Raw genomic sequence first — 16517 nt, forward strand, 5'->3', positions numbered from 1 at the left:
ACTTAGAACTACTTAAACCTAACTAACCTAAGGACATCACACACATCCATGCCCGAGGCAGGATTCGAGCCTGCGACCGTAGCTGTCGCGCGGTTCCAGACTGTAGCGCCTAGAACCGCTCGGCCACTTCGGCCGGCCGTGAATAGTCGTCACTTGGTTGCCACTTACCCTAATGATTTTAAAAATTCTGATGGAATGTTATATACCCCTTCGGCCTTATTTGATTTTAAGTCCTTCAAAGCTCTTTTAAATATTGATTCTAATACTAAATCCCTTATCTCTTCTAAATCGAATCCTGTTTCTTCTTCTATCACATCAGACAAACCTCGTAGAGGCTTTCAATGTATTCTTTCCACCTATACGCTCTCTCCTCTGCATTTAACAGTGGAATTGCCGTTGCACTCTTAAAGTTATCACCCTTGCTTTTAATGTCACCGAAGGTTTTTTTTTTTACTTTCTTGTATGCTGAGTCTGTACTTCCAATAATCATTTCATTTTCGATGTCTTCACATTTTTCCTGCAGCCATTTCGTCTTAGCTTCCCTGGACTTCTAATTTATTTGATTCCTCAGCGACTTGTATTTCTGTACTCCTGAGTTTCCCGGAACATTTTTGTACTTCCTCCTTCCATCGGCCAATTGAAGTATTTCATGCGTTACCCATGGTTTCTTCTTTGTACCTATGTTTTCCTTCCCAACTTCTGTGATGACCCTTCGTAGAGATGGTCATTTCTCTCCAACTGTACTGCCTACTGAGCTATTCCTTATTGCTCTATCTATAGCCTTAGAAAACATCAACCGTATCTCGTCATTCCTTAGTACTTCCGTATCCCACTTCTTTGCGTATTGATTCTTCCTGGCCAATGTCAGAAACTTCAGCGTACTCTTAATCACTACTATATTGTAATCTGAGTCTATATCTGATGCTGGGTACGACTTACAATCCAGTATCTAATTTCGGAATCTCTGTCTGACCATGATGTAATCTAACTGAAATCTTCCCGTACCACGCCTTTTCCAAGTATACCTCCTCCCCTTGCGATTCTTGAACAGAGTGTTCGCTATTACTAGCTGAAACTGGATACAGAACTCAATTAGTCTTTCTCCTCTTTCAGTCCTTGTCCCAAGCCCATATTCTCCCGTAACCTTTTCTTCTACTCCTTCCCCTACAACTGCATTCCAGTCCCACGTTACTATTAGATTTTCATCCCCCTTTACATACCGTATTACCCTTTCAATATCCACATACACTTTTTCTCTTCATCTTCTGTTTGCGACGTCGGCATGTATACTTGAACTATCGTTTCACTCGTAGAACGCTATCCTTTAGTTGATTATTCAATCTTTTTCTCATGGTAACCTCCCCCTTGGAAGACTTCTCCCGGAGATCCGAATGGGGGACTCTTTTGCCAATGGAGAGATCATAATGGCACTTCTTCAGTTACGGGTCACATGTCCTGTGGACACACGTTACTTGTCTTTAATGCAGTGGTTTTCATTGCCTTCTGCATCCTCATGCTGTTGATCGTTGCTGCTTCTTCCGCCTTTAGGGGCTGTTTCCCACCCCTAGGACAAGAGAGTGCCCTGAATCTCAGTCCGCTCCTTCAGCCTCTTTGACAAGGCCGTTGGCAGAATGAGGGTTTCTTCTTGTGCCGGAAGTCTTGAAAGTTTACCGTCCAATCTCCTTGCCTAGGGACGCCAGACGAAAGTTGATGTCAAGCCCTGAATCAAAATTGCGCAACGGATAACTGGGGAGAGGAGCTTGAGGGCGCTACCTAGAGAGCGTGTTCTTTCTGTACGTTACTAGGCAAGGGGCTGGAGGTCTCACACGCTGATGTGTGGGTCCCTGCATTCTATAGCTTTTATTTTAAATAAATTCCTTTAACTTGACTTCTTTGTGATTTTTAAGGTATGTTAAAGATTGATGAGGGTTGATTTCCTATTTATTTTAAGCATTATCACACGCCTTTACACCGATAGCAGCAATTGTTTCAGTTTACAGATATTACAAATTTTCAACTTATAGCTCGGGTATATTATATACTAATCTGCTCGCATATTTCTACAGGTAAGACGGAATTGCGGTGGCCAGATGTATATCAGCAAAGTCTCCCAACATTTTACATAGGGCATCCACTATGTGAGGAGGATAACGGGCAAACTGGGGACCAGATACACTAACACAGGGGTCAAATTTCCTAAATTAAAGAGATCATTCATTTCCTTACACAAGCCGAAGCTGGAAATAAAAGAATTAGTACAAACATTCAAATACCTCTCTTCCATGCGTGAATATTGAGACAGACGCACTGAGGGCACGTCTGCTCACTTACCCGTCTTCTGTAACACTCTTAGAATATCGCGGGCACCCGGAGGTCTTCCTGGGCCCCGGTGGAGGGGGTGGTCGAACCACTTGGCCGTGACCAACCTCTCCACCCGAAATCTTGTGACACTGGAAAGTCTTTGACTTTTACCTGCCTGTGCTGTCTCTCTGATCCCCTAGCCAGGAGTAAGGTTGGCACTACTATGCTACAGAACTACCTCCCAACACAGATTTGGCCACGCTTTACGGAAATGTGTGAGGAGGATTAGTAAAGTTCATGTGCAGATTCACATTCACGTACAAGAAATGCATAATACGCGACACATATAAATACGTATTACGAAGCCTGACACATTTCTTTCCACCCGTCCACATGGGTTCTGTTGCACTCACGGCCGGCCGCGCCGTATAATAAAATTGGCTGCGAGCGAGCAGCGAAACCTACTGCTTATAGAGCGGAAACTACTGTACCGTTTCATTCTTCGGCGAGGTTCGAACCCGGGACCGAAGTCGTTTTTTTATTATTAATCAAAGACTTTTTTTGGTTATTAATCAAAGACGCTACGCCTAGACCACGGGTCTCTTGGACAAAGTATTCTGGGGGTAAACAGTGGGAACTACTCAGGAGAATCTTATTATCAGGATAATATTCTATGGATCGGATTGTGGAGCGGTAGAACCCTTAAGCGTGTAGGTATGATAGAGAATTTAAAATGGGTACTGGATAAGTTGAAAACACATACAGTCGGAATCAGTGGAGTTGGGTTCGGGAAGTTCAAATGGCTCTGAGCACTATGGGACTTAACAGCTATGGTCATCAGTCCCCTAGAACTTACAACTACTTAAACCTAACTAACCTAAGGATATCACACAACACCCAGTCATCACGAGGCAGAGAAGGTTCGGGAAGAACAGAACCTCCAGTCACGTGAGTAGAGTGACATAAATACGAAATCAAATAGGGATATTGAAGGATTGGGTCTAGTAATGAATGAGGAACTGAGAATGCGGGAAAGCTACTATGAACAGCATATTGACCACATTATAGTAGGCAAAGTGACCAAAATAGACATGAAACCAACACCCAACAGAGTGGCAAAAATGTCTATCATTAAGAAACTGAAAGAATGTATGATGAGACAGAATTCTACATGGAGTAAAAGGGACGATATTTAATTGTGAAGGTCAATTGATTTCGATAGTAGGAAAAGAAAGAGAAGGATAAACAGTAGGAGAATATGGACTGAGGTAAAGTAATGAGAGGGGAAGACATCCGGCAGAATTTTTAACAGACTGTATTTTAATAATCGCTGACTCTTGGTTGAAGAATCATGAACAAATGTTGGATACAATGGAAAAGACCCGTAGACAACGGAAGGTTCCAGACAACTTATATATTGGTAAGACAAAAATTTTGAAGCGATTCTACAGTGCGAAACATCTCCAGGGGTAGATATGGATACCGACCATAATTTAATGGTTATGAACAGCAAGTTAAAACTAAATAAAATGAAGAAAGGTAAGAAACTAAAGAGACGGGATTAGAAAAAATCAAAAGAACTAGAATTTGTTCTGGTACATTCAGTTTATTCTGCTACCATTCCCCAAATTGTTGTTAAGAACTTTAAGTGGAGAATTGGGCATCGATTGACGGAAATAGAGAAAAGGAATTAAGTAAAAGACCTTGGGTAGCTTTCTACACGAAATAGTGAAAGCAGCAGAAGATCGAAGAGGTAAAAAGGTAAAACCCAGCAGTAATCGTAGGATAATTCCAAGTAACCTTCTTCCTTTGTTGAACTAGCAACACCAGTCGGATATCAAAGAAAATATGCTGCCTCACAGGACTACACAAGAAAAACGTCAGGATAGTTCTGATACCGCTTAGTACCTCGATCGCCCGCATCTCGTGGTCGTGCGGTAGCGTTCTCGCTTCCCACGCCCGGGTTCCCGGGTTCGATTCCCGGCGGGGTCAGGGATTTTCTCTGCCTCGTGATGGCTGGGTGTTGTGTGCTGTCCTTAGGTTAGTTAGGTTTAAGTAGTTCTAAGTTCTAGGGGACTGATGACCATAGATGTTAAGTCCCATAGTGCTCAGAGCCATTTTTTAGTACCTCGATCCCCAAAGGTTTCTGCTACTATTAAACATCCATATGCAACTGTGACCAAATGGCTATCTGCCATTCTCTATCACCTACCACAACACTACATATGCAGTAAGGTACCAAGCGTAGTCCTACCTAGTTATTGCAACAGTCAAAAATATAAGCATTAAATATCAATCAAAGTCACTTTCGAATCACGTGTCCGTAGCTATATCTCACGAAATTCAAGTGAAACAACAAAAAAAGCCTACTGGGTCAATGACGTTGAAGAATCAACTACAGGATGGTCTTCAACCAGGACACGTAACTTCTTGAGAGACTGTGACAATGGACACATGACTTCTCCTAATATGAGCTCCAAACTCGTAACTCATGCGGAAACACACTCGGAACCCGTCTTTTAACAATTTTGTGATCGTTCTGTTCAGCTCTTCGGTACCAGGGACAAATTCCTCCGACTGAGGCTAAGGGGTGTCTCCCCATTAAAACTGCATCTCACTTTGCAGTTTGACAGAAGTATTCCTGTGCCAAGTTTCCAGAGCATTCTAGGCGTCTCGCTTTAGCCCGGCATCGGGAGGGGGATCTCAGAAATATGGGCACATACGGTATGTAACTGATGTGTGAATAGTTGATCCCCAAACTCTCATGTGGTGCACACACATTTTTCATTACAAATCTCACAAGTATTCTCATAACTGTTGAAAATTCAGTATCACAAATTTTCAGAATTACCTGTATGGACTATTAGTAATTTTTTAGTCCGCTTTAAAAACCTGTTACACTAAAAATGTATTTGCACTCACATAATTATTTTCCACTTTTTAGTCTTCTTTTTTTGTTGCAAACCATTGTGATCTAAAAAGGACTGGTAACCACTCGAAGAATAGGTGGAGACTGGTAGACCAGCCAGGGACCGTGAATAGCGGTTAGCTGAGCGTGAATAGGCCGGCAAGACGGCAGTGGTCGCGCAAGTCCAGCTCTGTAGAGGCGATACTGGCTCTAGCAGATGTAGCAGTACCGTGTAACGGCTGTCATCAGGTTCCACACAGGCTGTGTGGAACGTTTTTCCGTACTACCCGTTGCAGGGCTGCCCAATACCAGGATGTTCAACGTTTTTCACCCCCACCACTATGCCAGCTAGGTGGATCAGACAGACAGTAAAGCGAGTTAATTGTCATCCAGTTCTGAGCTACGTTTAAAATTTCGGGTCTCTAGCTAGGCGAGAAGACAGTTTTATATCAATTGGAAAATTTATACCAAAACCACAGGCAGACAAGAAAGGTACTTAATAAAAAAAGTATTAAAATTGTATTCGTCTACATATGTTTTTATATGTAGTATAAGCAACAGGCTTTCGATCAAATGACGCTAAGTTGCCCTCAAAGTCAGTGAGGTGGTTCAGCAGTACGTTTCAGCGTTAATCAGGGACATCGAAGCTCCTGTACCCATTAGGAAATCCAGAATCCAGCCCATGTTCCTGATAACCAGTGAAATGCGGTACTGAGCGTTAGCGTATGCTATCGTCAGCGGTCACAGAAAGCTGTCACATGCCAACGTTTTTTCCAAGCAAAACACGTAGCGTCGCACTGTGGGCAACTCGACGGCAGAGACTGCAGAAAGTGTCGGATTTCCCGATTTTTGCTACTCTTTGCAAACTATTACTATGCTGGGTAAATTACCACCACTACTACTACTGAAAGTGCAATTTGTGCGAACATGATATCAAATTTTTATTTACCGTACCTGGAGGATAAACCTGTAATTACGTTACCAATCGCTTCATTCGCGCTTTTGTGTTACAATGTTCCGCGACTCCTGATCTCAATTACAGTATGCCTTGGCGAATTATTTAATAGGTAAGGCCTGTTATATATAGTGTAACTGCTCAAGTGGCCAATTATCGCCACGCGGCAGGTGCAAATCATAGTCTAACCAGGAACTAGACGAACCAACATCAATCCTCATCCAGTTGAAAAGTTCTTGTATTAAATACTATTCTTCAGTAGCAGATCCTTTTCGTTAACAAGGAGACTCAAGGATCATTGTGCATATCGAATATCGAATTCCGTTCGTGGGAAGAAGTTAGTAATTTTAGGGAAAAAGAAATGGTTCAAATGGCTCTGAGCACTATGGGACTTAACATCTATGGTCATCAGTCCCCTAGAACTTAGAACTACTTAAACCTAACCAACCTAAGGACATCACACAACACCCAGCCATCACGAGGCAGAGAAAATCCCTGACCCCGCCGGAAACCGAACCCGGGAACCCGGGCGCGGGAAGCGAGAACGCTACCGCACGACCACGAGCTGCGGGCTTTTAGGAAAAAAAAAAAAAAAAAAAAAAAAAAAAAGGAAATATCAGTAATCGACATTGTTTGGTAATCTCTGATGGCAAAGTCTTCTTTCATGTAAATTTACAATGAAAATTTCTTCCTAGAAGCCTTTTCCCAATCCATAAGCGTCTAACCAACGGCCCGCAGTTTTAGATCATTGTCTGAACTTCATTAATATAGGTTAAATACCTATGCTCACTGTAGATATGAACCTGTCAGAGATAACACTCACACTAAGAATCGGGTTGATGCACGCTAAAATATCACCTCGATACTTGTTATAGCGAGCTTGAAAGGTGACAATAAACTTCTGTCACAGTTCGGTCGTACAAATTCTTTACCAAAGTCTGACTGTCGTTAACAAGTAAATTCAGATCACTCAGCAGTTCCATGCATTGAATTCGTAAATTCCGTAAAATAGTTCTTTGAGGCCTTTTAACTAGTAATTCACTATTAATGATAGTTACATGAGCCTCTGTAGCTCAGAAAACGTTAAAGATCATTGCGTGATGACAAACTGACGTGTTACATAATTCCTAGTGTGTTCTCACTATTAACCGATATTATTTTCAGTTCCCAGCATACGCAATGCGTAATTACATTCCTTGTCACTAAATTTCCATTTAGTTTCTTTAAGATTTCATACGAGCTATGACAATTTCCATTTAAGTTGTTTAGGGAATCTTCCTTCAACCGGAAGCCCTTAAAATTAAATGTCCTCGTATTTCGTATCTCTCCTATCCGAGACAACCGCCATACTTCTTCTGAGGAATTCTTGCGAACATGGAATCGCCATAAGACAAATATTTGGTAGAACATAACTTTTCAATTATCACCGTCAGACTTCAGGTGCAACAGTGGTTACAGTTTCATCATTCCATTTATTTACCAAGACATTTCAGTAATTAAAATAAGACTCGGAAATGTCTTCCAAGTCGTCTGCCGCCCGGTAGCCATCGGTTGGACTCCAAACGTTCTCGGTTGGCTTCCACATTGCCGCGTCGTGAGAATAGCGCTGGAACACCTTACCTGGAATCGATCGTAGAGTATGAAATACGGAACAAACTTAGCATTTTTAGTACTATAATTCGCGTAATATCTATAATAGAACATTGTAACACCTTAGGATTGCCAAGCGTCGCTTAACGGAACATATCAGTGCTTACGAGGATTTATCGCAGACACTACAGTGTCATGGTGTCATGGAATGTACAGATGATGTCGTCCTGCGGTCAGTTGACTTTAGGGAACGGTGTTGTATAGGGTGCGTTTTTGCGACGACGAACTCAGGTTTCAGGTAATTGTGTGAAGAGTCGTGCATAAACTAGACTCAAACTTCCTTGTTGGGAGCTAGACTCGCAACCACATCCCGAAATGAAAATTCCCAGTATAGAATATCGCATCATTGACTAACATCCTGTGCGATGGCTAATTAATAGTCATACAAAGATCTCGGCTTTATCAGTGGTTGTTTTGAGAAATTTCATAGTCAAGTTTTAGTTTATTCTCCTTAATAAGATATTTCAAGTACAAGTACATCCATTTTATTCCGAGAAGTCATTATTTCCAAATTTTTCTAGAGAAATAGCGCATTTTTTAAACTATAAATTCCGTCCAAAATTTGATCCTTAAAAATGCGTCAGTGGTTATAAAACAGTATTTATTTACAAATTGTCCTCCCCAGTAGCTGAGTGGTCAGTGCGACAGAATGTTAATCCTAAGGGTCCGGGTTCGATTCCCGGCTGGGTCGGAGATTTTCTCTGCTCAGGGACTGGGTGTTGTGTTGTCCTAATCATCATCATTTCATCCCCATAGACGCGCAAGTCGCCGAAGTGACGTCAAATCGAAAGACTTGCACCCGGCGAATGGACTACCCGTCGGGAGGCCCTAGTCACACGACATTTACATTTTTTTTTTTTTTACTTAGAAACTGAGTGCACTTAACTTAATTTGCCATTGACTTAGCACTGTTCATCTACTGGGCGAGTTAACGAAACATTACAGTGAAACCTCTCAAAAAAATTAAATTGGATGTGAAAGGTTTCTCATACAAAGATTTGATTTGCCAGTTTTTGAAATAATGAAGTATAACAACCTCAAAAATTTATTCAATCTTCGTTGATCCATTATGGACCATGGGACAACCGCTTGCATGTATTTCTTGATGCAATAATTTACCAACAGCCGTATGTATTGTAGAAATTTATTTTATGAACTTCTTATATGCTACCAGTTTCGGCATTACATTGATGCCATCTTCAGGCCCCACACGTCGTAGTCGTAAAATCGCCATACACGGAAGGAGCCATATAACTGGATCCGTGAACCAAATTGTTATGCTTGGTGGCCATGACTATCACTTAAATTCACCAAAACAATGGCTAGGGATACAACTTAAGATTTTTTACTTGCTTAAATAATTATTCGCATTTACCTGATTAGCGACAACTTTTGAAGCACATTTGCCTTCAGGATCACGTGTAGGATCGTTATCTGAGTCGTAGCTTTCCACACCATTCTGAGGCTTGTACAAATCGTCCTTGAAAAGCATTTTTCTGACACTAACGGCGCGACGTTACTATTTCTACCAGCCATGTTTATCACACTTACCATTGTTTACGTGGGCACATCCTGACAAATTTGTCATTAGCGAGAACCCGAAATTACCGATAGAACTGGTGTTTTTCGGTTTATCGTAGAACGATCAACTAATACGACTAAAACACACCAAGTACCATGTTTTACGTGTTTTACTGTGTCTTGCCATTGTTTACAACTGACGTCTTCATATCTCTGGTTTACTTACCCTGACACCGGCTGGCAGCCAAGTACGATTGCGCCTCGAAATGAGCGAACAACGAACTACACAAGACGTCGAAGGACAAACTGATCGTTTCTATGAGTGGTCTTAATTTGCGAACCAGTTAGTAAATTTGATTAAGAGAAGACAACAACAAAAGAAAATGAATGTGAGAGTCAGGCGTGTTACTAGCCTTGCAGTGTAGTAGAACATATTTCTCATGTTAAAATCACTTGATAGTGTTGAATGTTTTTCCAAATTCACTTGAAGAACACACTTGACACAGTTATCTCACAGCAGTCATGATCCTTGTCAGGTAGCTAAGTATCATTTTCGGGTATTTATACATGCGTTCTACTCTATTTTTCAGAGGCAAATTCACCTCAGATTGGTAAGAGGGTGCTGATTGACGGTTAGTATTCCTGGGGGAAGCGTCCTGCCTCCCTTTCGCGAAAGTCAAGGAAGAAATATTTTATGTGAGGTTTCTTGAGGGGTGGTACTGTTATAGTATAGTTCGGCTTCCTGTCGTTAGTACTTTGAGATAAATCATTACATTAAACTTCTAGTACATTTATTAAAATGTTAAAAAGTACTTCTGAAAATGCTCTCAATTGATACGTTGCAAAGGATAATGTAGAAATTTACGTTGTGTTAAGTGCCTGTTTTCATTTACGTATCTCGAACCAAGAAGCATGCTTACAGTAGTTTTACGAGCGCTGAAAGCTAATAACTCCATATTTTTCGTACTGTTCTCAGCGTCGGTTGAGGTATTATATGTCATGAACATTACTCGGTCGACTTTTCTGCTTCGCTGATGCAAGTTGAACAATCTGTCGCAAGAGGGCTGGTACTTGTAGCGTGTAACATGGCGGTGTGTAGCGTAAGTAGTGCGGTATGTGAGAAACAGTGCGCTGTAATCGAGTTTGAAACCGCGTAAAACGTGCCTCCGATAGAAATCTATAAAAGAATTAAATTTGTGTGCGGTGATGATTCTATCGACATCAATACTGTGAGATGTTGGGTTGTTTGCGCTCGTAATGAAGGAAACGTTGGTGCTAACGTCAACAGGTTTGACAGGGCTTTGAGTGTTTCGAAAACTTGAAGAACTCTTTCGTGGATTTCACTTTCATAGCGATGAATCGGCGCAGGTTGTGGCTCAGACAACAAAATCGAATATTCTACAGTGACGGTAGGCCTATTAACAAACTGGTCTCTTGTTGGAAGAAACGTATTCGTCGCCAGGGCGATTATGTTGAGAAGTAAATATGTAGACATGAAGAATAAAGATGTAGAATGTTAATAATGTTTGTTTTATTTAAAAAGTTTTAAGAGTTTTCACATAAGAAGTTCAGAGTCATTACGTTTCAGTACGGCCTTGTATTCGTGTAAGCTGTAGTACAGGAAGGATTTCTGCAAACTTCCGAAGAGTTGCCAACAAAGGAAGAAATTTTCATGGACATTCACTGACTTGTTGCTGTTAAGAGAGATGCGAAAGGTCTTTAAAGTTGCTGTTATTACAACCGCGCGCCCAGAAGCTGTGATTTCCAAACACCCTCGACTGCTCTAGAGGTAATCTTCCGGGTTATATTATTACCATGTGTTACTTCACTTAAGGTGATTTCTTCAGTGAGAAATGATTTCTGATATATATATATATATATATATATATATATATATATATATATATATATGTATTACGTGCCTAAGATCGTTAGCTGTTCAAAAAACGGTTCAAATGGTTCTGAGCACTATGGGACTTAACATCTTAGGTCATCAGTCCCCTAGAACTTAGAACTAAGTAAACCTAACTAACCTAAGGACATCACACACATCCATGCCCGAGGCAGGATTCGAACCTGCAACCGTAGCAGTCGCGCAGTTCCGGACTGAGCGCCTAGAACCGCGAGGCCACCGCGGCCGGCGTTAGCTGTTACTAGAGACAGATGACGTGGTAAAAACAGGTTGCATGCTCCATGTCAACAACGCAGTATAGCTTGAAAGTCAAAACATTTATTATGTGTTCTCTTTAAACGTACACCAAAACCACGTGACTTGTACAATACGCACCCATACACAGCATACAAACAGACTGGTAGAAGTCAAGCTCCACTGTATAACGCTACTGGTTATTGCACATTATAGTGATAATGTGAGTTAACATTTATTTCATTCAACTTGTCTCTCTATTTGGAATCTTGATCTCCCTCCTGGGCATATTGCCTAAGCTCTTACGGTTAACATGAGTGTAAATAAGCAATGCGTTCATATAATCAAGTATGCAATAACAACTGCAAAAGATCGTCAGAATGAAAAGGTGAGCGTATTTCTAGTGTACTTGAAATTTAAAAGCTAATTGTCATCTTGTAACTCTAGTAGGACAAATTAATTTTTTATAGAACTCTAGAATCAACTCTAAACCATACTGGTGTAATTTTGTTTGTGGATTTTATAACTGTGCATTCTAATGCACATTAACGATCTGTTTCTTGGTCATTGATTGTGTTCTAATACACCCAAAAGATCTCCAGGCTGACTGCCAAACACAGGCAATTTAGGCTCAACGTAATCAGTAAATACTGAAACGTTACATGCTCTGTAAGTGTGGGTTCTATGACAGTTTGGAGGCGTTGTACGGCGCACAGTCTTACGGTTTGTTTGGACGTCAGTCTGCACACCATTTCGCAGTTTTGACGGTTTATGAATCGCCGCGGCGCCACTGTCACTTCTCTGCGAGTGAGGCTGTTGCTCATACGTGTGCTGTATCAAGGTGGGTGTTTGTAAGAGGCCCTCAAAGCTTACAAAACTAATGCACTGGCAATGAAATTATTCTCCTCATTTAATGTATTGCCAGGCTCCTGTAATCAGTGTATAGAATCGTCAGTTTCTTCCGGTATTGTCAAGAGGTGTCCCTTAGGCTCATTTTGTAGCACTTTTAAATGCATATCAATAGCTGCAACACAATACTTCGATGTTAGATGTTCATCAAACGCGTGCTTTTTGAAATGTATTTCACATTTCCTGCCTATTTGTTTTACAATATTATAACAATAATTTTTACACAATTTTCTTCTTATAATTTTCGCATATAATTCTCTATTACTATGAGGGTAATCCCACAAGTATAATGTTTTAGCGAGTGTTAATCTGTTAAACTCACGATCACCCCCCTACGCTCCCTTGCAGCTCAAGTCGTCTGTTTAAAACATGGATACACCGATGCACACCACAGTATTCTGATGTGTAGTTCTGATACTGACACAATGGGTTACTCATACTAGTACATATCTAAATTCAACGTTATTTGACAACATTCTCCTATTTTTTGTAAAATAATAGAAAGACATGTTTTACTAAATTTAAAAACAAAAGTAGCAGCTCCCCATGTTCTTCACAAATATGATGTATTTTCTGTCTATTACATTTATCGACGCAGATTGAATATTAAGTCCTTATATGATACCTAAATTTAGTAATTTTTCTCTCTAAACGTTAATGTGCTTGACTTTTTTATCATTAACTGACAGGGTAGCGAATTTGTGACTTTATGTATTTTCCAGTTTATATTTTAGGTTATTATGAACTTTTTCCTCTTGTTATATTTCTGATATATATCTTGTTAATGGTAGCACGAACTGGTCTGTAAATGTACCATGGTAGCTACAGCTAGATTTAGCTCTCCTCAATTAAGGATTCGCCTAATTTGAATGCCTGACTCCATTTTTACACATGCTCTTTGTTCACAACAAATTCGAATAAAAAGCCAAATATTTGTTACAAGGAAGAATACAAATGTCATTAATCTTTTGAGATTGCCACGAAGTGGTTCCTTCATCTTCAGAATCAAATCAAAGGCACAAGGACTTAAGTCCAGGGAGTCTGCATATTATGGTATTTCTTCTGTATGATACTATTTTGTGATGTTTTATGCACTATAAATTTAACTACATCTGTCGCTAATCATATGGTAAAACTGAAGTAATTAATATTATATCTGATCTTTACGTTTTTGTGTATTGAATATTGTTATTATTCCATGACGATGAATGCTAGTTAATAGTAATTCCTGTGGCTATCCTCTTTTAAACGATACATATTTTTCACCCATGTAGTTTTACATGCATTTTGGCCAAAACTGTGGATTTAATAACACGTTAACTGCCTAACATCATGTCCAGTGATCATGACTGTTTTGCTAGTATCCCTTACCTGTATGTCTTACAGTGTCTTCGTTGTACCTTACGTTATATACAGCTAGCATGCCTGACAGTTTTGTTTATTTCGTTCCATATGGATTTGGATGTGTTTCTGTTTTTAACAGAAATATTGTTCCCTTACATTTTATGTTCTGTTATGAATATTATTTTATGTAATCCATTCCAAATCGTCTCAAAATACACACACTCGACAACCTTCACTGTCGATACTCATGATCGTTGCCTCAATATTAGGCTCGAATCCGCACATTGAGGTATGCCCTCCAGATGTGTCTGTCATTGTTCGACGTACATTAATTTCGTTTTGTGATTTATGATAACTTTTATATTTCATTAGTCATGGCTTATTTTGGTATCGCCGTAAGTTTGCTTCATCTTTTATTTCTCTGTTACCACCTCGTTTTCATTCGTCGTCAAAAGAGGAAGAAGAATACAAGAAAAGAAGATAAAAATGTTTATAAATATGTTTGTAGTTAGAAGTGAGACTGGAAAGATTATGTCCTACGTCTTTGTAAGGATCTATGTAACAAAACATCTGTCGGCTTCTGTCTCATGTTCTTTGGCTGATGTTTGATGATTTTTCTGATATTTCACTACTATGAGTGGCTGGCATTCCCCCCCCCCCCCCCCCCCCCACACACACACACACAAAAACATTGATAATTGTAATAAAAACGTATAATTACACAAGTATCATTAATATCTCTACGAAAATTTCAGCTTTGCAGCGAAATAAAACTGTATTATTTCTCAAAATATGCAAGCCATCCAGTCCTCCAAATGTTTTCCATATCCGAATTTCCTATATAACTTATTCATATACAAACAAATCACTTAATCACACTACATAAATAAATTATGGGTTAGCAGACAACAGTAGTTCAGTCTTCGTGCCACACATTAAATTAATCTAAATCGATTGCTAAACAGACGCACATGTGCACTACTGCAGATCTATCTTACAACCTGAAGTTCACTGAGAATTGCCAGTGATATATCCATGTCAAAAACTTGTCTAATATCAAAATCAGCAAAAAAACTGACCCCCACTCCAACCTGAGGTGTTAATTTCATCTTGTAGTTCAAAAGGTTAGTCATATTCTGCTGGCACGAAACGGTACCACAAGCTACTTCGATGAAATAGTACACTGAACAGTCATAACACACATTTGTGTAGGAAGGAAATGATGGTTTCTAAGCTGTGAAAATCTGTGAAACATTATAATGATTCCATGCTAGGGCATTAAGTTTATCTTGCAATACAGAGTTTATAATCATCTGCAATTTCACAATGGAGAGTACTTGACGATTCACGCTCCATACAGTACTATGTTACAGTGAAACGTACACCCATGAACTGCCACGTTAAGTGGAACTGTACAAACTGATCGAAAATTGTTACAATACCACGTTAGGTGGAACTGTGCAAACTGACCCACAATTGTAACAAATTGCCCCAAAATTATTACAAATTGCCTCAGAACTGGGCAACCCATAATTGTAACAGGCATAACAAGTGATCCACATTACAGCGGACAATTGCAACAACTGTTGTTTAATAATTAATCCATCTTATAAAAAACCTGTAGAAATTACCCCAAAATTGTAAGAAATTGACCCAAAATTGAGACAAACTAGAAAATCTGAAAAAGGAAATGCTAAGGCTCAGTCTAAAGTTATAGGTGTAGTGAAATAGAGAGGAGAATAGTGTAACAGGAGTAGGATGCATTCTAAATATGAATATGGGGTGGAGGGCAGGTTACTATGATAGGGATTTCCTCATCAGACTCGACAGTTCACCAGTACTGACAATGATATGTCACATGTACATGTAAAAGTCACGAGCAGCAGATGAAAAGAGAGTGGACGTGTACGAGGATACTGAAGCGTTAATTTAGTACGTAAAGGGACATGAACATCTTATAGTCATGGGGGCTTTTAACGTTGTTGTGGGGAAAGGAAGAGGAGGAAGGATCATGGGACAATATGGGGTTGGGTTTGGAGAGAGGATAAGACTGAGTTCCGCAATAAATTTAAAATGGTAACAGCGAACAATCTGCATGAAAATCACAAGAGATGTACTGGGGAGGTGCTAGGTGTGTTGCATCTTGGTCAGACAGCGATTTCAAAATCAGAAATTCGAATGTAAGGCGTATCCATGTGGCCTATAGACTCAGATCGCAATTTAGTAATAGTGAAGAGTAGACTGAAGATTAAGAGTATCGTCAGAAAGAATCAATATGTAAGCAAGTGGGATACTCAAGTACGGAGAAATGATGAGATGCGTTTGAAGTTCGATAAGGAGCGGATAAAGAACATCAGAGCAGCAGTTCAGTTGAAGAGGAGTGGGCATCTCTGAAAAGGGCAATCACAGATCTTGAAGAGACAAACATTAGTACAAGGAGGGTAGCTCCGAAGAAATCTTGGGTAACAGATGGAATCGATTGACAAAAGAAGATCGTACAGAAATTTTCAGTGAAAGACAGGAACACGGAAATATAAATCACTTAGGGACCAAATAAATTGTAAGTACAGAGCATTCAGGGTGAAAGGGCTGCAGGTACGATGTGAAGAAATCGAAAAAGTAAAGATGGTCGGAAGTACTGTCTCATTTTACTTAATTTTATCCATTGACTGTCTCAGCTAACAGAAAAGTCGAAACAACCTACAGAGAAATTAAAATCAAGGGTGGTAACATTAAGAGTACAATGGGAATACCAGTGTTAAACGCAGAGGAGAGAGCGGATA

The 16517-nt window shown here is 40.0% G+C and overlaps 1 protein-coding gene across 1 annotated transcript in view; it reads right to left on the reverse strand.

The window, feature by feature from the left end:
• Positions 1–7653: 7653 nt before the first annotated feature.
• LOC126484031 (uncharacterized) overlaps positions 7654–16517 on the reverse strand; it is a 200576-nt gene continuing 191712 nt past the window's right edge. Inside the window, exon 5 of the mRNA XM_050107362.1 lies at positions 7654–7784. Coding sequence (XP_049963319.1) covers positions 7781–7784 — 4 coding nt within the window. The 3' untranslated portion in view covers positions 7654–7780. The remainder of the gene's footprint in view (positions 7785–16517) is intronic.

Source organism: Schistocerca serialis, chromosome 6 (genome assembly GCF_023864345.2).
Source record: "Schistocerca serialis cubense isolate TAMUIC-IGC-003099 chromosome 6, iqSchSeri2.2, whole genome shotgun sequence".
Lineage (NCBI taxonomy): Eukaryota > Metazoa > Arthropoda > Insecta > Orthoptera > Acrididae > Schistocerca > Schistocerca serialis.